The sequence below is a fragment of the Mandrillus leucophaeus genome, unplaced genomic scaffold (genome assembly GCF_000951045.1).
Source record: "Mandrillus leucophaeus isolate KB7577 unplaced genomic scaffold, Mleu.le_1.0 Scaffold1055, whole genome shotgun sequence".
NCBI classification, from domain to species: domain Eukaryota; kingdom Metazoa; phylum Chordata; class Mammalia; order Primates; family Cercopithecidae; genus Mandrillus; species Mandrillus leucophaeus.
Window position 1 is genome coordinate 997,429 of NW_012098710.1, and position 22,465 is coordinate 1,019,893.

Below are 22,465 nucleotides of genomic sequence, written 5' to 3' on the forward strand. Positions count from 1 at the left end.
AGTGGGTAGAGGGGACAGAGAGAGAGAGATCACTTCTACCACTCCCCAGCTGCCCTGAGAATACCTCTCAAGTGACATAGGCCGCAGATTGACTTGGGTGCCGAGCTTTACTGGTCAGCAGCTGAAGAGAGCCACCATGCTGAACTGCAGGACTTTATGGTATATTAGAAAGAAAACCCCTTTAAAAGAGAGATGATCTGAGGTCTATGTAAAGTACCCCACCTATTTCTCCCTTTCCTTCTTCTTCCCTTGCCAGTTAAATGAGGCCATGTTTAACCTGGCTATTTCTGGGATGTGTGGGTAAAGACCAGTCTCATTGGACCAAAGAAAACACAGTCTCTCTACCAGGTAGCCCTCAGGAAGTTAACTACCATTACCCTTGTATTTCATTCACTTTAATGTATTATCTTTCTCCAGAAGAATAACAATAATATAATAATAATATGCTGTTGTTAATGCTAATGATCATGATGAATTGGAACCCATTTACATTCTTTAAAAAATCTACACCAAGCATGGTGGTTCACGCCTGTAATCCCAGCACTTCGGGAGGTCGAAACGGGTGGATCACGAGGTCAGAAGTTCAAGATCAGCCTGGTCAACATGGTGAAACCCCATCTCTACTAAAAATACAAAAATTCGCTGGGCGTGGTAGCAGGCACCTATAATCCCAGCTACTCGGGAGGCTGAGGCAGGAGAATGCTTGACCCTGGGAGGCGGAGGTTGCAGTGAGCCGAGATTGTGCCACTGCACTCCAGCCTGGGCGACAGAGTGAGACTCTGTCTGAAAAAAAAAATAAAATAAAATCTAGGTTTCCACTTTGTTGTTGGTAACCTTAAAATTTAGAAGAAAGAAGCAAATTCTGAAGGATGTTGTTTTAACACCAACCATTTCAAGCTGGGTTTTGGGCTCCGCACAGCCATTCTAATCTCTTATACTTTCCACACCACGTTCATACAGTGATTCCTGAAACACTGCCAGATTTTCACTCAGCAGAGTCAGCGATGCCCAAAAGGCACTCTGACTATGGCAAGAAAGCAGCCTCAGAGAGGTTACATTGTTAGGAAGGAGTAAAGTCAATACAGATTTTCCTTGGGTCCCCAAAAAATCCAGGCCACTCCCCTCACAGACACATTCCCAAAGCATTCTAGTTCACTGAAGACTGGTTAGTAATAGAAACAGGGTCCCATCTGTACTTTGCATGGAATAGGTCCCCCTATAGTGCCCAGGAGCTTAATGTTCTACACCAAAGGAGGCCAGAAGGTTTCAATCTTTTGATCCCTAAATCTGGCCCCAGATTCTGGCTGCCATTTTCATTTATTCATCGAGCATTTATTGCGTACTTACACGTGCCAGGCAGTTCTATGTGCTAGTGTTACAGAGTGAACAAGATAAATACAATCTCTGCCCTCATGGAGTTTCCATCAGTGATAGGTTGTTAGGAAGGAGAGTGACAACAGGTAAAGTGGTCTGCAGGTGTAAAAGTACTAACATCACTCACCCCATTTGCTTTCAAAAAGTTGGTCCTGACCTCTCCACCTTGCCTCTTGCTGTGGAAGGTGAATTCTGGTATTTAACAAGACAACTGGAATACCATGGTGGGACACCTTGAGTCTGCTATGAGATGACAAACTGATTCCAAGACTTCCCTGGGGTTTGTCTCCCCCAATAGCTGGTGAGTTCCTTGAGGCAAGGACTATGTCAAGTTTATTTCTGCACACCCAGAACTTAGCACAGTAAAGGTACAAAGAAAAAGCTGAATGAACAGGGTTTTTAAATATTATGTAGTGCATGTAGGAGCCCTGTGGGGGTCCATTTCTTGCTTAGGCTGGCTTAGCCTCTACCACTTAGTATGAAACTTTTGGCTTCAAAGGGACCCTCAGGCCAATGGCTCCCAGGCACATGAGCATCAATCTGCAGCATGAGACACTGAATGAGTCCTAGGATACAGCCACATATACTGCTACCAGTGAATATAACTCTGATATACCAAGACAGATATCCATGCTTACACATTTAAAAGAGCCATCTGAGCAAAATGGCACAGATATTTGATGGTTTAGTGGGAAGAGTAGCTTAGAGGGATTGCAAGAACACCTAGGTTGATGGGAGGTTTAGTTGTCTAGGGAGGGAAGCATAGGAGACAGCAGAATAAGGCAGGCGCCAGACTCTTTTACTTACTTTAACACCTGTGCAACTGTATTTGGTCCAAACCATTCTCCAATTGATTTCCCTTCTCCTACACCCATTTGTGCTGTTTTTATGTGGAAAAAATTAACATGTTAGCAAACGATCTTCCAGTAAGCCACAAACTCCTAATTTTTTTGCATAAATAATTAAGCAGATGGACAACTTAATGGAGCCACATATAAGGCAAGGGAAGAGAAGGAACAGGAATAGGCACTGCCTTTAAACTATTGATTTATGACCTTACCCATTTGATGGATAGAGTAGCAACAATCTTTTCTATCTAAGAAGCACTGTAGGATGCGTTGGTATTCTTTGGGTTGTTCTTTTTGTTTCTCCCAGCTCCAGTCTTTTTAAGAAAAAAAAAATGTGTTAGAAACATTTTTATAACTGTTTATTACCTCTCTGCACTTTTATTGTAACTACAAAGTTAGAAGGAAAACAAAGGCACCACATCTAGAAGGCAGGAATGATCAAGTTAGAACCTTCCTAAGTATCTTTCATTTTGATAACAAAGACATCTGGAAAGTGATTGCTTTCAAAGACTCAGTGGGTATACAGTAAAAGCAAAACAAGAAGTTGACCAAGGAACTGACTTAGCCCAAGAGCTGGATCAATATTATATAAAAACAACGTCACAAAGGCCTTTCTGGCCAGTTACTCAGTGAACAGGAGGTCACCACAAAGCCCGGCAGTACATCGATATATAAGCCAGATGCCATAGCGTCTCATCTCCACATAGACGGCAATGGCTTTTGCTCTTATATTTTGGCAGCATTGACAAAAGGATCTCACGGGTAAGAAGTGCTATTTTGATACACAACAGTTCACAGGTGAATATACACAGCTCACAACTAAGGAAGCTTAAAAAAATTGCATGCTGTCGTTTTTACACCACCTTTTAAAAAGTCCATGCTGAGCTTTGGGAAAACAAATAACTGTGCTATCAGGTGTTCAAGGTTTCCCTAAGACCAAAGCCAAAATAACTACATCTGTAGGGATACCGTCTGTGCCTTCAGCACAGCCCCCTAAATCCTACAGAGGCCATTTGTAACTTACTGAAGACAACTGCAAAAACTCTCTGTAATCACTGCAATCCTCTCAGCTCTAGAAACACTGGCTAATGGGACAGATTTTTGAGGCTTAGTTTGCTTCCAAGACAACTTTCTCTCCTGAGGTTTTAGAGAGAGTTTGAAATAAAGACTGAACTACACTTGAAGCCAAAGGCCATTATCTCAAGACTCTTCAGTTATTTTTTGCTTCTAGTGTTGCTAAAACCAAAGTTTTTAACTTTGGATCCAGCACAGCCCTCAGAATTTGGAACCACATCCAACTTCTTTTCATTAGCTACCAAATTGTCCAAGTCTGAGGAAATCCTAATTAGCTGGCTGCTAAATGCCACTAAATATTTGCTGACGACAATGGTAAGTGAATACTCTACCTTAATTTTAAAATAGCTGAATAGGAAACAATCCAAAAGACATCTTTACAAAATTACTCTTTTAACTCATTTTAGCTACAAGATCTATTTCCAACTTCTTCCTGCTACTTGCTTTTGTATTAAAACAATTGAGACTGCTGACTGTGGAGGTTTTTTTTTTCCAGTTTGCTCCCTACTTCCAGAACTCGCTTCCAAAATAATCATTTTGAAGTGTGTTATAAATGAAAAAAAAAATTAAATAGTGAGAATGGATCTATACCAAGAAGCATGTATAAACAAGGGAAATCACTGGACAAGGAGTTGGAATATCTTTATTTTATCCCCAAATCTTCGATTTCTTGCTGTTTTACCCTGGGTAAATCACATCACTTCCCTGAGCCTTGGTTTCCTCATTTGTAAAATGGAAATTATTATACTACCCAGGGCAAGCAGGATATCCCAAACCCTGAAGAGAAGGCAATAAGCCCTGAAACCTCCCTGGGCCCTTCTCCAATCCTCTCTGAAAGCTGTAGCAAAATCTGTGAGTTTGCACAGTGGGAAAAGGAAAATGATGTTTCTATACTTCTGAACCTCAATTAGCAACAGCCAATGAGTTCAGCAGCCCAATTTCATCCAAAGTGTCCTTTCACTGTCTCATCCCCAAGTCTAACTGGACCTTCACCTAAGTGCCTGAACTGGCATGCAGCCAACCCCATCCTTCAGATGCCCATAGGGAAGCATGTACATGTTTTAAGAAAGCAAGACTCAAGAGTTCCAACAACCAGCCGGGCGCAGTGGCTCATGCCTATAATCCTAGCACTTTGGGAGGCCGAGGTGGGTGGATCATCTGAGGTCAGGAGTTCGAGATCAGCCTGGCCAACATGGCAAAACCCCATCTCTACTAAAAATACAAAAATCAGCCAGGCGTCCAGGCGTGGTGGTAGGCACCTATAATCCCAGCTACTCAGAAGGCTGAGGCGGAGAATCGCTTGAACCCGGGGGTCACAGGTTGCAGTGAGCCAAGATCGCACCACTACACTCCAGCCTGGGAGACAAAGCGAAACTCTGACTCAAAAAAAAAAAAAAAAAAAAAGAGTTCCAACAACCATTATCAGAAGGCTCTTAATTGAATGTCCACCCAAGGAAGCAAATTTAAAGATTCCTTCATCATCAGCTGGACATCCTTAGTGAACCAAAACCAAAATAGTACCAGCTCCCTCTATGTACTTCCTTTAGGTCACTTACATCCTTCACCAGGCAGATATCTTAAATGAGGTCAAGAAACAGACTTACCACCACACCCTTTTTCCTGCTGCCTTTGTTATCTTGCATTTCTAAGGACTTACTCAAACAATAGCAAAGATGGAAAGGATAAATGACACACCTCCCTCAATGTTCAGTTCTGTCCCAGGAAAATAACTCCCTGGCTTGGTGACTCACAAGGAAACACTAGCTGTTTCCTTCTTATGAGGGGCTTTGTTGACTTGTCAGCCCCACCACTTGAGCTTGCAGAGAGCACTTTAAGACCTACAAGTTTATTACTGAATGTTCCCAAGGCTCAGCATCAAGCTAAATCAATAGCAGCAAGTGACACTGCAGAGGTCTCTGAGAAAGTTTATAAAACAAATTTAACTCACCCCTTCCCAAGTGTCTACAGATAAGGGCTTGAGCCAGCATCATCTGTCCACAGCGTAGCATACATCCCCAACCAGCATCTGATGAAGGGCCCGTTCCCCCTGTTGGCAAAATGGAAGGGAATGAATATGGGTTCCTCAAATTGCCCTTTCCTGAAACATCAGCATATTTAGGACTCATACAAGACAGGCAAATATATATACTCTGAAAAGCGAGGTAATAGATATACCCACAGATCAAACAAGATTTGGGTATACAGTTGGAACTTGCAAACATAGTACTGAGTCAACCAAAACAAGTTCTACAGCCAAACATAAAACAAGCAAATGAACTAAATGTGTCCCTTATGTTTTCTGCTTGAAGACTTCTAGGTATACATGCAATTTTGGTAGGTGACTGCCATGTATGAATACCAACCCTTAGTCCATTCCATGTCATCATCTGCCAGACCCAAACCTTGCCTTGCATAGCTCACTTGCATGGCCCTGAAATTCTCAGGGAAGCCAGTCTTACTTAGGTAAAGAACAAATACTACCAAAGGCAATCATCAAAATGGTCAAAGAGATTTGGAAGGCTCATGACTATTCTGAATATATATTATGAAGATCTGAACAGCAAGAAGGACATTGTAAAATAGGGGAAAGATCCCTAGATGAGGCATCAGAAGACCAGTCTCTAGTTATCTAATCTAAATCTCATCTATAGGCTGAGCATAATAGTACATACTCTGCCTACTATCAGTGGGTATTGTAAGAACTGAGAGAATATCTGTGAAAGTGTTCTAGAACCCACAGAGGATGACACAAATACTTGATGTTTTGAGTATGATCATAATTTAAACCCACATTAATGAATTAGAAATGTATCTTTAAAAGGTATAAAATTAGTTAATAAATGAAATAAGACAACAGGTTCTATTTTAAGAACACCTTATGCAAAGAAAATCCCACATATGAGGCCAGGGTGAGCTCAATATTCTTTTCCAAGGGGCCAATGAAATCAGATAACTTGAATGGCAGACAGGGTATGTTGTTTTCATTGTTTTCTTTTCCCAGTGTGGAAATGGAAAAATATGCTATAAGCACGATCTCAGAAGACTAACTTCAAAGGGGGTCATCAATCTTGTAAGACAAGTGGGTCAAGGTGGTCACCCCTTTCTTTTAGTTGTGGGGACTGAAGGAAAGTTACAACAACAAGATGGGAAGGAGGGAGTCAATTTATGACCTGGAAGGGGTGCCTTTTGATTGTTGCTAATGCGGGGATTATTGGCCAGATTAGTAGGGAAAAGATGCAATGAGGCCCACATAAAGAAGAGATCATCTATTGCCAAAATATTGGCAGAGTAAAATTAGAAATATTTTCCAGCCTTGCAAAGAGCTCCACAGCCAGAGAAAGTTAACAGTTCAGAACCACTGGTTACTAAACATTGTTCTTTTGTTTGTTACTGACTGGTGTATTTCTGGGGAGAGAAAAAAAAAAAAAAGGAAAAGTCTGTGTGACCTTCATTTTTGGCACTGAACAGAAAGATTGATTTCATTCTAGTGTCCTCTTAGAAGAGTAAATTTCACTATTTGTGGGCCCTTTTCCTACAGGGCCATGATACTAGGAAGTAGCCACCCTACTTACAAATGTGTTGTATATCCTTTATGAAAACAGCACATTCACTTTACCTATTGAATTGTCCTTTTTTCTAGTTGACAGCTGGTAACAGCCTAGAATTAGTTCCAAGGAAACTACTGTAATTTGTCTCTCAATGGCAAGGTGCTTTCATGTCATAAGGGGGAAAAAACCCAAATAAATTATTTTCTTTCTTTCAAGACACAATTTTCATTAATAATCAAGTAGTTCCACAATGCAGTGGATTGTAATTTAATATATATTATACAAATTAAAGGCTTACATGATTTTTCCCCTTAATCTCAAAAGTATAACAAGTAATATCATCTGGTGCCTGAACACTTGGAGGTGGGGTCAAAAGTATACAGTCATGACCCCTCAATGCCATAGAGTCATATGTGAAAGGATACTTTAGCAATGAAACTTTTGGATGAAGTGTAAGATTTACCTAGTCCCCTAAATCAAATTCTTTGCTATAGTGAGCAATTAATTCTGAGGTTTCTATGAAGTTACTGATAACCTCAGGCAAGCTATCCACAAGGAACAAAGCACAGTAAAACAAATGATATACCTACCAATTGGTGAAAATTTCCTTCTGTATGTAAACCATAGACGAGCACTTATATCAGACAACAGCTTAGATTTTTCTGTAATTAAATGTAAAATTAAAATTAAATCACCATATCTAAAAATACCCACCTTTACTTCTGAGCCAGCTGCCAACTTAATTTCAAATAACCAGTCAATTCCATTATTATGGGGCTAGGTAAATTCACAGGAAACCCATTCTCATTTTAACCAAATAATTTCAGTATTTCTCCCAACCTATGGTTTGACCAGAGCTACTTGACTGGTGTAATGACATTGGGTAGCTCCTGTCATCTTTTCACTGAATTCCACAGTCCTGACAGTTACAAACACTGGGATCATTGCCAAGAGACAAAGAATAAGAAAATTAAGGATCCTAGAGAACCCACTAACAAGACTATCAGCCCCAGCCTGAATGATGGTTGGCTGGATCTTGTATCAGCACCCATCATCCCTTATCTAAAACTAGAGGTTTGGCTGGGCCCAGCAACTCACACCTCTAATCCCAGTGCTTTGGGAGGCTGAGACAGGGAGATTGCTTGAGGCCAGGAATTCAAGACCAGCCTGGACAACATAGTGAGACCCCATCTCTAAAAAAAAAATGAGGTATGAGGATCACTTGAATCCAGGAGTTCGAGGCTGCAGTGAGCTATGATCACCACTGTACTCTAGCCTGAGTAACAGAGAGACCTTGTCTTAAGCAAAACAAAATAAAACAAAACAAAAACTATTGGTTGGCTTGTTTGTGTGTGTGCATGTGTGTCTGTGCATGCACACATGCATCTTTAAATAAAAAGGAAATGCCCTACTTAGCAAATTAGGTGTGTAAGAAATGTATCTATAGCACCTAGTGCAACCGGCACTTATAATCTAAATGCATATATAATATCACAAATGTTTTTGTGTCTTTTTTCAAAGCATGCTTTCTTGTATTTTATGACATAAATTTACTTTGATGGGCCACAATATGGCTTCCACATTTTTATCTGTACTTAGATGTGACTATCTTTCTTAGTCACCTCTCTCCCTCTTCTCAACAACATGTCTGTATTATATTCTGTATAGAATTTATAGTCACTGCACTTAAAAAGAACAAAGGGAAATCTACTTTGGGCCAATAGTTTCTATTTTCTGTCTTCCTTTTCTTTGGAGCAAGTCGGAAAGTTGAGCTATCTATATTTTCCGTCCCTTCCATGCCCCAGTGCCTAGCACATTCAGGGAAGATGTACAATGGTTAATAGTAAGACACCTGAAGTCATACTTTGATTGGGTTTGAACCCTGACTCTGCTACTTACCAGCCGTGTAAGCTGGTTAACTTAACCTCTCCGGGCTTCAGTTTCCTCATCCATAAATGGGGAGAATTATAGTACCTATTTCATTGAGTTGTGAGTATTCAAAAGATAATACACGTAAAGTGCTTACATGGTGAATAGTATGCAGTGAACCTATGATAAATGTTAGCTGTTATATACCCGTCCTCTTAAATGTCCACACCCTCACTCCTGCCTCTGACAGTCTTTATGCCTTCCTGTGTGGCTTTATGCTGGGGAAGTTGTATGGACATTTTAACAATGATTTCACTTTGAAAGGCACTTCCCAATTTAACATTTGAATATGAGTGGATTTGGCAACCTGGGGATTCCTGTTGTCATGGAATGCAGAATTAGAAGATTCCCTCCAATCCCCTCATTTTAAGTACCACTGAAGGAAGTTAAGATCCAGAAAGAGAAAGTGACTTACCTGAGTTAGAAGAGTCTAAATAAAAAAGGTCTCCTAATCACTAGCTCCAGGCTTTCCACTGTTCACAATTCTCCAATCAAAATAATGAAGCCAGGCTCATGAGGAGCTGACAATGCCTAACTTCCTCTCCTGCCTTTTCATCAGCCTCTTCCTGTTCCTTCCTCCAAGCTAAGTGAGGGCCTCTGAAGAGGATGTCTCCTCAGAAAGATACAAATCTCAGAGCTGCCTCTTTCCAAGCTCTGGCTTTATCTGGGTGCTGGGTTGTTAGCAGTTTCAGGTTAAAAGGTCTTTCTTTACCAATCTATAAGAATGTAATGGTAAGGAAGAAAAATTAAAGCCTCCTTTCCATCTAGCTGTAGTGGCTAAAAGTTCTATACAAAATCAGAATAAACTGAGACAGTGCTACGGTCAGCAAAAGATCTAAAACATAAGAAAAACTTACTAGGTCTGATATTGTTTCTGAGATCCATGGGTTACCTAGAAGTCCCTGAGTGTTTTTATCTAGCCAGAGAAGTATGTGAGAGTAATAAATATGTAGCCCAATCACGAAAGGCTAGAGACTGGTTAGTGATACCAGGAGTGGGTCCGTGTTTTTTGAAACCCAAGGCTTTTAGAATTTGGGGATTCTCCTTTAAGGAACAGAATAAAAATATATTACCTGTGCAAATTGTGCAAAAACCTATAACCATGTAAACTCACTACTAGGGCCTTTCGGGGCCTTGGAAGGGGCCTGTCCAAGCAAAAGTTCTGAGACTTAAGCTCCGTTGACTACAAGGTAAATCCACCTCAGAGTAGCATTAACATTAAGCAAGAAAATGCTCTGCCAACTGTTAGGCAGGAATCTAGACTCAACATGGCGGCATTACCCGGTGTAGCAGGCCTTTTGTTAAAGACTCCCTTCACCCTTGTACATACCCGCAGACTTACATGCGTCAGAGTTCTGGCTGGGCAACCACACTCCCCCATGACCTGCAGCTCACCTGCATTCCACAAGTTCATAAACAGCAGTTTCGGTTGACAGTTTCCAAAGACCCCTTCCTCATGACCCTTACTCAACTCCTGCCCTAGTAGTTTCAATATCCCCCAGGCCCTGTTTGCACAACCAGCTTCCCTACCTCTCAGGCTATAAAAAGCCCCTACCCTCCTCCCTCAGCACGACTTCCTCAGCCCACACCTTTGGACCGAGGAACCTTGCCCACGAGTCCTAATAAAGGCTATTCTCACTGCCATTTGCCTTGTGTCTTCGTTCCCGGTTCAGCTCCAGCCTCAGTTTACCTTTACACCAACCCAAGAAGAAAAAGTACAAACCCTGAACCACAGGTGCCTACCTCATCTGGGTTCTTACAGACAAATGCTACCAAATCTTACCTGTTTTAAGGAGATGCTGCTTCCCTAAGATCCATACCAGCTCATCTGTATCTGGATATTCTTCTAGGTAGTCAGTGAAAATAGTAATCTGGTTTTCATACTTGGATAAAACTGAAAGAAAATGAAAGAAACTTAAGTAAAATTTAATAGAAGGGGCTTACCTCTGTGGCTGACTGATTATTACCTTTGCTCTGAAGGTGAAAGGTCAGCAGCTTGAATCTAATGAAAGCAATTCCTTTTCCTTGAGGAACAAAGACACTCACAAGACCTCTAAATCCTTTAGCTGAAGGATTTCCTCTTGACCATCTCTTTTGACCTTCCCTTTCTCAAAGTTCCATTTAACACCATCTCTAAAAAATCATTTGGCCACAGTTACTTCAAAACATTTTATACCATAAGGCCTTCTTTGTAAATAGCCCATTATCGAGCTTCCCCTACTCTGAGTGTATTGGGGTGATACAATACATGCACACCTAACTCCTGCCCATGTCACAGGGAATATCATGAGGTTTGTATTGCGAGGTTTCCAGTGGCCAGTGGCTTGGAAGGTGCTGTGACAAGCCTGAATGTTTGTACAACTGTGTATATAGTAATATTTTAGCTGGAAGATCAGATGTTTTCATAATATTTTTATTTGCCATTTTATTCACATATGGCTTCTGCAAAGAAGGATCTTGAAGTTAACGGTAAATATAATTTGTTCTTGGTATTCACAGATGACTATTAAGATATAATAAGAAATATATATTTAGTTTCTATCCCTGTTTTCTGGCACAGAGCTCCTAAAACTTTTGTTATGGTGAGTGATAGGGATACTCTGTGCATCTTTTGTTCTGAAATTTGGCCTCTCTGCCTGGTTCCTGACATAGAGCTCCTAGTGAATTTCCTGGGTGATAAGAGCATCTTCTGTTCTAATGAAGTATCTCTTGGTGGGCTTCTGGATGGAGGCTGGTTACCAGAAAGACTAAGCCATGATTAGAAGCTTGGAACTTTCAGTCCCAACCCCCATCCTTTGGGAAGGGTGGAGACTGAGTCAAAAATTGACTTCATAAAAATCCCTGGACTGTGGGATTTGGTGAACTTCTGGGTTGCTGAATATGTGGAAGTGTCTGGGGGGTGGTATGCCTAAAGAGGGCATGGTTGCTCTGTGTCCCTTTCCATATGCCTTGCCCTATGCATCTCCTCCATCTGGCTGTCCATCTATACCCTTTGTGATATTCTTTATAATAAATGGGTAAACATAATAAGATGTTTCCCTGAGTTCAGTGAGTCATCCTAGATTATGGAACATGAGGAGGGGGTCATGGGAACCCCAATTTATAGCTGGTCAGTCAGAAGCACATATAGCTGGGACTTATGACTGGCATCTGAAGTGGGGCAGTCTTGTGGAACTGAGCTGTCAGCCTATGGAATCTTACTCTAACTCCAGACAGATAGTGTCAGAATTGAATTAAATTATAGGGTACACTATTGGTATCTTGTGGAGAATTGCATGGTATGTGGTATCACAAGAATTGAGTGGTGAGTGTCAGAGTAGAAAACAGTTTGATTTTCCTATCTCACACAACTATGGTTATCTCTGAAGATAAAGTATTCCCCAAAATATAACTAAACCTCACTAGTTCACAAGCCATACTTTTCGAACTTATGACCATGCAATATGGGAGGAGTTAAAATTCAAATTCACTTTTGTACCAAAAGAGATGGGGTTTCACTGTATTAGCCAGGGTAGTCTTGAACTGCTGGCCTCAAGCAATCCTCCCACCTCAGACTTTCAAAGTGTTGGAATTACAGGCGTGAGCCACCACACCTGGCCTCTCTCAGAATATTAGTTACAAAGAACTTTTGAGATAGTACCCCTTCATAAGTCAATCTTGAGTCTTTTAGCAGACCTTTTCCTCAAATTCACTTTTGTTCTGAAATTTGGCCTTTCTCCCTGGTTCCTGACATAGAGCTCCTAATGAATTTCCTGGGTGATAAGAGCATCTTCTGTTCTAATGAAGTATCTCTTGGTGGGCTTCTGGATGGAGGCTGGTTACCAGAAGGACTAAGCCATGATTAGAAGCTTGGAACTTTCAGTGCCAACCCCCATCTCCTTAAAAAAATAAATAATAATAATTTTTTGAGAGATATTATATTGTAAATAGTAAACATATTTCCAAGCCAGCCCACAAAACCTATTTTAATCTGTAACTAGAAAATTTAAATTGATAGTTTATTTCATAGTTTATGGTGCTATATCTATGAGAAAATATATTTCAAGTTCAAAGCTAAGATACTCAACACACACCTCTTAACTCATGGGGGCTCATCAGCCCCTATGAGGAGGGGAGCACAGAGAAAGTAGGGGACCATTTGTACAACTACAGGTAGCTGCAGAGATTCTCTAAAAGAAATCCCTTGAAAGGATAAATTGTTTTATTTTATTTTGTTTTTGTTTTCTAACCAAGGGCATGTTATTTTCATAGAAATAAATGCTCCTAAATATAAATGAGTCTGTTCTGATAAAAAAAAAAAATGAGTCTATTTTGATCATATAAATATTTTGTTGGAAGTTGAAATTATAATTTGTACAAGCACTTTTAGAAACACAGCTGAGATCGAGACCAGCCTGGCCAACATGGTGAAACCCCGCCTCTACTAAAAATTCAGAAATTAACTGGGCATGGTGGTGCGTGCCTGTAGTCCCAGCTACTCGGGAGGCTAAAGCAGGAGAATTGCTTGAACCCGGGAGGCCGAGGTTGCAGTGAACCGAGATTGCGTCACTGCACTCCAGCCTGGTGACACAGCAAGATTCCGTCTCAAAAAAACCAAACAAACAAACAAAAAACTGTTAACCAGGGATATTACCTTTCTTAAAATATCTTACGGAATTCCAATCATTCAGGGATTTAAGTAGCCTTTCTCCTCAATATATTTTAATTACTAAGATGATAGTCTCTGCAGTGTTTCAAATTTAAAGAAGTTAGAAACAGCCATTTTGTTCCCCAGTGAAAATTCATCACTACCAAATCTGACAGGGAGCCTGTGCCATCTTAGCCTCTCTGCTGCTGGCCTCAGCCCCTGGCCCATGCCCAGGAAATACCAGGCTAAAAATGATTATCCAGGTCAGGCCATCCCCAGGAGGTGGTGGACTGAGGCAGGGCAAATCACACTGTGTACCACCCCACCCTACCCTCTAAGCCTCACAGGCAGAAGAAATCCATTTTAAATGAACATCTAGTGTAGCCTAAAAAGAGAGAAAAAATCAGAAAATAAGTAACTTGAGTAGACTGTAGGAAAAGGGTAACCTCTCTGGCATTGCCTTCGTAGGGGTGAGGATGGGTGGCATTGGATGAATGTACAGCATGTATGCATATAAGCCTTGGGTCTTTTTATAGTACTGGCCAAAGAAATATCATTTCTCTATCGCCAACCCTGTCTCAGTGAGTCACTGGCCAGTTATCTGGTCAAATTAGTAAAGCCCTTTGAAGCCTGTGACAACTGCCCTGCTTCATTTGGGATGGCTCTGATCAAAATGGCAGCCAAAGAATTTGACTCTTGCACTTCACCCCCTCTCAGGCCTAGCTAGGCCAGCAAGAAGTTCATTATAGTCTCTATTCTTCTTGATTCGTCTCTTAAAAGATAGACACCCTGATTGCAGTATGTGAGTCCATGGCCATCCCTGAATCAAGGCTACATGTATGGAACAAATAAAAGAACAGAAAATGAAATTAACAGAAACAAGAAGCAGTGACATGGGAAGATTATGTACATGGGGGTCTAGGGAGGAAAGAGGAACAGGTCTTACATAGGGAGAACTCAGATGAAAAAGCAATCTGGGAAGTGGATGAGGTGCAGAAGTAAAATATCATTTCCAGTACAATTGCTTCTGATTAACAGCAATATGCTTTATTTCAAATTTTTCACAAACTACCTTTGTCTTGCTTTTAAAAGTAAACAAACCATATATCAGGCTGATATGAGTTCCCTGCCTTCCCAGTCTGTTTAAAGAGATAGGGACTATGAGAGGTGATGGCATGCTGGCGGCCCTCGCTTGCTCTTGGCATCTCCTCGGCCTCGGCGTCCACTCTGGCCACGCTTGAGGAGCCCTTTGGCCCACTGCTGCACTGTGGGAGCCCCTCTCTGGGCTGGCCCAGGCTGGAGCCAGCTCCCTCTGCTTGCGAGGAGGTGTGGGGGAGAGGCACGGGTGGGAACCGAGGCCATGCAAGGCACTTGTGGGCCAGCGCAAGTTCCGGGTGGGCATGGGCTCGGTGGGCCTCACACTTGGAGTGGCCAGTCAGTGCTGCCGGCCCGGGCAGTGAGCGGCTTGGCACCCTGGCTGGCAGCTGCTGGGGGGGTGTGCCGGGTCCCCTGGCAGCACAGGCCTGCCGGCTGTGCTCGAATTCTTGCTGAGCCTTAGCTGCCTCCCCGCGGGGCAGGGCTCAGGACCTGCAGCCAGCCATGCCTGAGCCTCCCCACCACTGTGGGCTCCTATGCAGCCTAAGCCTCCCTGACGAGTGATGCCCCCTTCTCTGCAGGGACCAGTCCCATTGACCGCCCAGAGGGGCTGAGAAGTGCGGGTACATGGCGTCGGACTGGCGAGCAGCTCCGCCTGCGGCCCTGGTGTGGAGTCCACTAGGTGAAGCCAGCTGGGCTCCTGGGTCTGGTGGGGACTTGGAGAGCCTTTGTGTCTGACTGGGGGATTGTAGATGCACCGATCGGCGCCCTGTGTCTAGCTCAGGGTTTGTGAACTCACCGATGGGCGCTCTGTGTCTGGCTTAAGGTTTATAGACACACCGGTGGGTGCTCTGTGTCTAGTTAATCTGGTGAGGACTTGGAGAACTTTTGTGTCTGGCTGGAGGACTGTGAATGCACCAGTCCGTGCTCTGTGTCTAGCTCAGGGATTGTGAACGCACCAATTGGCACCCTGTCAAAACGGACCAATCAGCTCTCTGTAAAATGGATCAATCAGAAGGATGTGGGTGGGGCCAGATAAGGGAATAAAAGCAGGCTGCCCAAGCCAGCAGCAGCAGCAACCTGCTTGGGTCCCCTTCCACATTGTGGAAGCTTTGTTCTTTTGCTCTTTGCAATAAATCTTGCTCCTGCTCACTCTTTGGGTCCATGTCACCTTTATGAGCTGTAACACTCACCACGAAGGTCTGCAGCTTCACTCCTGAGGCCAGTGAGACTACAAACCCACCAGGAGAAATGAACAACTCCCGACGGGAGGAATGAACAACTCCAGATGTGCCACCTTAAAAGCTGTAACAGTCATCGTGAAGGTCTGGAGCTTCACTCCTGAGGCCAGCGAGACCACGAACCCACCAGAAGGAAGAAACTCTGAACACGTCCAAACATCAGAAGGAACAAACTCCAGACACACCATCTTTAAGAACTCACTGCGATGGTCCACAGCTTCATTCTTGAAGTCAGTGAGACCAAGAACCCACCAACTGCAGACACATTTTGGCGACCATGAAGGGACTATCGCCTATCGCCAAGTGGTGAGACTATCACCTATTGCCAAGCAGTGAGACCATTGCCAAGCGGTGAGACTATCACCTATTGCCAAGCAGTGAGTACCATCGGACTCCTTTCACTTGCTGTTCTGTCCTGTTTTTCCTTAGAATTCGGGGGCTAAACACCGGGCACCTGTCGGCCAGTTAAAAACAACTAGCGTGGCTGCCGAGGTAAAGACACGGGTGTCAGGCTTTCTGGGAAAGGGCTCTCTAACAACCCCCGACTCTTCGGAGTTGGGAGCGTTGGTTTGCCTAGAACCAGCTTCTGCTTTTCCTGTACCTCTGGGCTGAGCCGAGGGTCGACAGAGAGGAAAGCCATGTAGCTCCGGGGTCCCGACAACAAGTTGGTTGACCCTGCAGCCATGAGCAGAACTCTCAAAGGCGTGTCACCCAAGTGAGACTTGCCCATTTATCCTATCTATCCTGACCCTTGCCCCCTGGGTCTTAATGCCTGCCAGACAAACTTCCTCTCGCCTCTCTTCTCTGAGGTTAGTCCTGCTTCTAAAAATCGCTCCCTGTCTCTGGTGCTTTTCTAGTTTCTCCTATAAGAATGACTTCTAGTATAAACTCCAAGACTCTGTTACCTTCTTTAGGCACCCTGGCTCACCAATCAGAAAGACATAATTTTTGCCCAAAGCCCCATCGTAGGGGGGACTATCTGGAATTTAAGGATCCTTCCTCAGACAAGCTGGCCTAACAAAATCTATTCGTGAAGCTAGGATATGGGGAGCCTCAGAAATTGTATCCTTCCTATTCATATAAGTGAGGACAAAAGGTGTCACTATTCCAACCCTGGAGATCCCTTCCTTCCTTCAGGGTATGGCTCTCCACTTCATTTTTGGGGCATAACATCTTTATAGGACAGGGGTAAAGTCCCAGTACTAATAGGAGAATGCTTAGGACTCTAACAGATTTTCGAGAATGCGTCAGTAAGGGCCACTAAATCTGATTCTTCTTGGTCCTCCTTGTGGTCTAGAAGGACAGGCAAGGGTGCAGGTTTTCAAGAATGCATCAGTAAGGGCCACTAAATCCGACCTTCCTCGGTCCCCCATGTGGTCTGGGAGGAAAACGTGTTTCTGCTGCTGCGTTGGTGAGCGCAACTATTCTGATCAGCAGGGTCCAGGGACCATTGCAGGTTCTTAGGCAGGGGTTGCTTCTGCTGCTGCGTCGGTGAGCACAACTATTCCAATCAGCAGGGTCCAGGGACCATTGTGGGTTCTTGGGCGGGGGAGAAACAAAACAAACCAAAACTGTGGGCAGTTTTGTCTTTCAGATGGGAAATACTCAGGCATCAACAGGCTCACCCTTGAAATGTATCCTAAGTCATTGAGACCACTTTGACCTGCAAACCCTGAAAAAGAGGCAACTCATTTTTTTCTGCACTATGGCTTGGCCCCAATATTTTCTCTCTGATAGGGAAAAATGGCCACCTGAGGGAAGTACAAATTACAATAGTGTCTTGCAGCTTGACCTTTTCTGTAAGAGGGAAGGCAAATGGAGTGAAATACCTTATGTCCAAGCTTTCTTTTCATTGAGGGAGAATACACAACTATGCAAAGCTTACAATTTACATCCCACAGGAGGACCTCTCAGCTTACCCCCATATCATAGCCTCCCTATAGCTCCCCTTCCTATTAATGATAATCCTCCTCTAATCTCCCCTGCCCAGAAGGAAATAAGCAAAGAAATCGCCAAAGGACCACAAACTTCTCCCCCTCCTCCCGCCGGCTACCAGTTATGTCCCCTTCAAGCTGTAGGGGGAGGGGAATTTGGCCCAACCCGGGTACCTGTCCCCTTCTCCCTCTCTGATTTAAAGCAGATCAGGGCAGACCTGGGGAAGTTTTCAGATGATCCTAATAGGTACAAAGATGTCCCACAGGGTCTAGGGTATACCTTCGACCTCACTTGGAGAGATGTCATGCTACTGTTATATCAAACCCTGGCCTTTAATGAAAATAATGCACCTTTAGCTGCAGCCTGAGACTTTGGAGATACCTGGTATCTTAGTCAAGTAAATGACAGAATGACAGCCGAAGAAAGGGACAAATTCCCTACCAGTCAGCAAGACATCCCCAGTATGGATCCCCATTGGGACCTTGACTCAGATCATGGGGACTGGAGTCGTAAACATCTGTTGACCTGTGTTCTAGAAAGACTAAGGAGAATTAGAAAAAAGCCCATGAGTTATTCAATGATGTCCACCATAACTCATGGAAAGGAAGAAAATCTTTCTGCCTTCCTCGAGCAGCTACGGGAGGCCTTAAAAAAAGTATACTCCCTGTCACCCGAATCATTTGAGGGTCAATTGATTCTAAAAGATAAGTTTATTACCCAATCAGCTGCAGATATCAGGAGAAAGCTCCAAAAGCAAGCCCTGGGTCCTGAACAAAATTTGGAGGCATTATTGAACCTGGCAACCTCGGTGTTCTATAATAGGGACCAAGAGGAACAGGCCCAAAAGGAAAAGCGAGATCAGAGAAAGGCCACAGCCTTAGTCATGGCTCTCAGACAGACAGACCTTGGTGGTTCAGAGAGGACAGAAAATGGAGCAGGCCAATCACCCAGTAGGGCTTGTTATCAGTGTGGTTTACTAGGACACTTTAAAAAAAGGCTGTCCAATGAGAAATAAGCTGCTCCCTCGTCCGTGTCCACTATGCTGAGGCAATCACTGGAAGGTGCACTGCCCCAGAGGACGAAGGTTCTCTGGGTCAGAAGCCCCCAACCAGATGATCCAACAACAGGACTGAGGGTGCCCGGGGAAAGCGCCAGCTCATGTCATCACACTCACAGAGCCCCGGGTACGTTTAAACATTGAGGGCCAGGAAATAGACTTCCTCCTGGACACTGGTGCAAGCTTCTCAGTGTTAATCTCCTGTCCTGGACGACTTCCTCAAGGTCTGTTACCATCCGAGGAATCCTGGGACAGCCTGTAACCAGGTATTTTTCCCACCTCCTCAGTTGTAACTGGGAGACTTTGCTCTTTTCACATGCCTTTCTTGTTATGCCTGAAAGTCCCACACCCTTATTAGGGAGGGATACATTAGCCAAACCTGGAGCTATTATCTACATGAATATAGGGAACAAGTTACCCATTTGTTGTCCCCTACTTGAGGAGGGAATCAACCCTGAAGTCGGGGCATTGGAAGGACAATTTGGAAGGGCAAAAAATGCCCGCCCAGTCCAAATCAGGCTAAAAGATCCTACCACTTTTCCTTATCAAAGGCAGTATCCCTTAAGACCTGAAGCTCATAAAGGATTACAGGACATTGTTAAACATTTAAAAGCTCAAGGCTGAGTAAGGAAATGCAGCAGGCCCTGCAACACCCCAATTCTAGGAGTACAAAAACCGAACGGTCAGTGGAGACTAGTGCAAGATCTTAGACTCATAAATGAGGCAGTAATTCCTCTATATCCAGTTGTACCCAACCTCTATGTCCTGCTCTCTCAAATACCAGAGGAAGCAGAATGGTTCACAGTTCTGGACCTCAAGGATGCCACCTTTTGTATTCCCCTGCTCTCTCAAATACCAGAGGAAGCAGAATGGTTCACAGTTCCGGACCTCAAGGATGCCTTATTCTGTATTCCTCTGCACTCTGACTCCCAGTTTCTCTTTGCCTTTGAGGATCCCACAGACCACACGTCCCAACTTATGTGGACAGTCTTGCCCTAACGGTTTAGGGATAGCCCTCACCTGTTTGGTCAGGCACTGGCCCAAGATCTAGGCCACTTCTCAAGTCCAGGCACTCTGGTCCTTCAGTATGTGGATGATTTCCTTTTGGCTACCAGTTCGGAAGCCTTGTGCCAGCAGGCTACCCTAGGTCTCTTGAACTTTCTAGCTAATCAAGGGTACAAGGTGTCTAGGTCGAAGGTCCAGCTTTGCCTACAGCAGGTCAAATACCTAGGACTAATCTTAGCCAGAGGGACCAGGGCCCTCAGCAAGGAAAGAATACAGCCTATACGGCTTATCCTCACCCTAAGACATTAAGACAGTTGCAGGGGTTCCCTGGAATCCCCTGCTTTTGCTGACTATGGATCCCCAGATACAGTGAGATAGCCAGGCCCCTCTATACTCTAATCAAGGAAAACCCAGAGGGCAAATACTCATCCAGTAGAATGGGAACCAGAGGCAGAAACAGCCTTCAAAACTTTAAAGCAGGCTCCAGCTTTAAGCCTTCCCACAGGACAAAACTTCTCTTTATACGTCACAGAGAGAGCAGGGATAGCTCTTGGAGTCCTTACTCAGACTGATGGGACAACCCCACAACCAGTGGCATACCTAAGTAAGGAAATTGATGTAGTAGCAAAAGCCTGGCCTCACTGTTGATGGATAGTTGAGGCAGTGGCCGTCTTAGTGTCAGAGGCTATCAAGATAATACAAGGAAAGGATCTCACTGTCTGGACTACTCATGATATAAATGGCATATTAGGTGCCAAAGGAAGTTTATGGCTGTCAGACAACCACCTACTTAGATACCAGGTGCTACTCCTTGAGGGACCGGTGCTTCAAATACTTTCGTGTGTGGCCATCAACCCTGCCACTTTTCTCCCAGAGGATGGGGAACCAATCGAGCATGACTGCCAACAAATTATAGTCCAGACTTATGCCGCCTGAGATGATCTCTTAGAAATCCCCTTAGCTAATCCTGACCTTAACCTATATACTGATGGAAGTTCATTTGTGGAGAAGGGGATACAAAGGGCAAGTTATGCCACAGTTAGTGATGTAACCATACTTGAAAGTAAGCCTCTTCCCCCAGGGACCAGCGCCCAGTTAGCAGAACTAGTAGCACTTACCCGAGTCTTAGAACTGGGAAAGGGAAAAAGAATAAATGTGTATACAGATAGCAAGTACACTTACCTAATCCTACATGTCCATGCTGCAATATGGAAAGAAAGGGAGTTCCTAACCTCTGGGGGAACCCCCATTAAATACCACAAGGAAATTATGGAGTCATTGCACACAGTGCAAAAACCCAAGGAGGTGGCAGTCTTACACTGCCAAAGCCATCAAAAAGAGGAAGGATAGGGGAGAACAGTAGCATAAGTGGCTGGCAGAGACAGGGAAACACCAGCAGAAAGGAAAGAGAGAAAGAGACAGAAAGTCAGAGAGAGAGAGAGGAAGAAACAGAGACAAAGAGGGAGTTAAAGAGAGACAGACAAAGAAGTCAAAGAGAAAGAAAGAGAGATGGAAGCAGTAAAGAAAAAACAGTGTGTCCTATTCCTTTAAAAGCCAGGGTAAATTTCTGTCTACCCAGCCAAGGTATATTCTTCTTATGTGGAATGTTGGCCTATATCTGCCTCCCCACTAACTGGACAGGCACCTGCACCTTAGTCTTTCTAAGTCCCAACATTAATATTGCCCCAGGAAATCAGACCTTATCAGTACCCCTCAAAGCTCAGGTCTGTCAGTGCAGTCACACAAGTAATACCCCTATTTATAGGGTTAGGAATGGCTACTGCTACAGGAACCGGAATAGCCGGTTTATCTACTTGATTATCCTACCACGTACTCTCAAAGGATTTCTCAGACAGTTTGCAAGAAATAACAAAATCTATCCTTACTTTACAATCCCAAATAGACTCTTTAGCAGCAGTGACTCTCCAAAACTGCCTAGGCCTAGACCTCCTGACTGCTGAGAAAGGAGGACTCTGCACCTTCTTAGGGGAAGAGTGTTGTTTTTACACTAACCAGTCAGGGATAGTATGAGATGCCTCCCGGCATTTACAGGAAAAGGCTTCTGAAATCAGACAACGCCTTTCAAATTCTTACACCAACCTCTGGAGTTGGGCAACATGGCTTCTCCCCTTTCTAGGTCCCGTGGCAGCCATCTTGCTGTTACTCACCTTTGGGCCCTGTATCTTTAACCTTCTTGTCATATTTGTTTTCTCCAGAATCAAGGCCATCAAGCTACAGATGGTCTTACAAATGGAACCCCAAATGAGCTTAACTAACAACTTCTACCGAGGACCCCTCAACCGACCCGCTGGCACTCTCACTGGTTTATAGAGCTCCCCTCTGGAGGACACTACAACCACAGGGCCCCTTTATCACCCCTATCCAGCAGGAGGTAGCTAGAGCAGTCATCGGCCAAATTCCCAACAGCAGTTGGGGTATCCTGTTTAGAAGGGGGATTGAGAGGTGAGGGCATGCTGGCAGCCCTCGCTCGCTCTGGGCGCCTACTCAGCCTCAGCACCCACTCTGGCTGCGCTTGAGGAGCCCTTCGGCCCACTGCTGCACTGTGGCAGCACCTCTCTGGGCTGGCTGAGGCCAGAGATGGCTCTCTCTGCTTGCCCGGAGGCATGAGGGGAGAGGCGCGGGCGGTAACCGAGGCTGCGCAAGGTGCTCCCGGGCCAGCGCGAGTTCCGGGTGGGCATGGGCTCGGTGGGCCCCACACTCAGAGCGGCTGG

At 44.1% G+C, this 22,465-nt stretch overlaps 1 protein-coding gene across 3 annotated transcripts in view; it reads right to left on the reverse strand.

Annotated features, from left to right (window-relative positions):
• Positions 1-22,465, reverse strand: part of ATG4A (autophagy related 4A, cysteine peptidase) — an 82,525-nt gene that overhangs the window by 27,282 nt on the left and 32,778 nt on the right. For 2 of the 3 annotated variants that reach the window (XM_011982459.1, XM_011982468.1), the window contains exons 2-6: positions 10,557-10,667; positions 7,435-7,506; positions 5,245-5,343; positions 2,435-2,536; positions 2,182-2,254 (exon numbers count right to left, since the gene is read on the reverse strand). In XM_011982459.1, the coding sequence (XP_011837849.1) occupies positions 2,182-2,254; positions 2,435-2,536; positions 5,245-5,343; positions 7,435-7,506; positions 10,557-10,667 (457 nt within the window). Of the gene's footprint in view, positions 1-2,181; positions 2,255-2,434; positions 2,537-5,244; positions 5,344-7,434; positions 7,507-9,188; positions 9,490-10,556; positions 10,668-22,465 lie in introns of all 3 variants that reach the window. The other variant, XM_011982476.1, reaches the window with a different exon arrangement.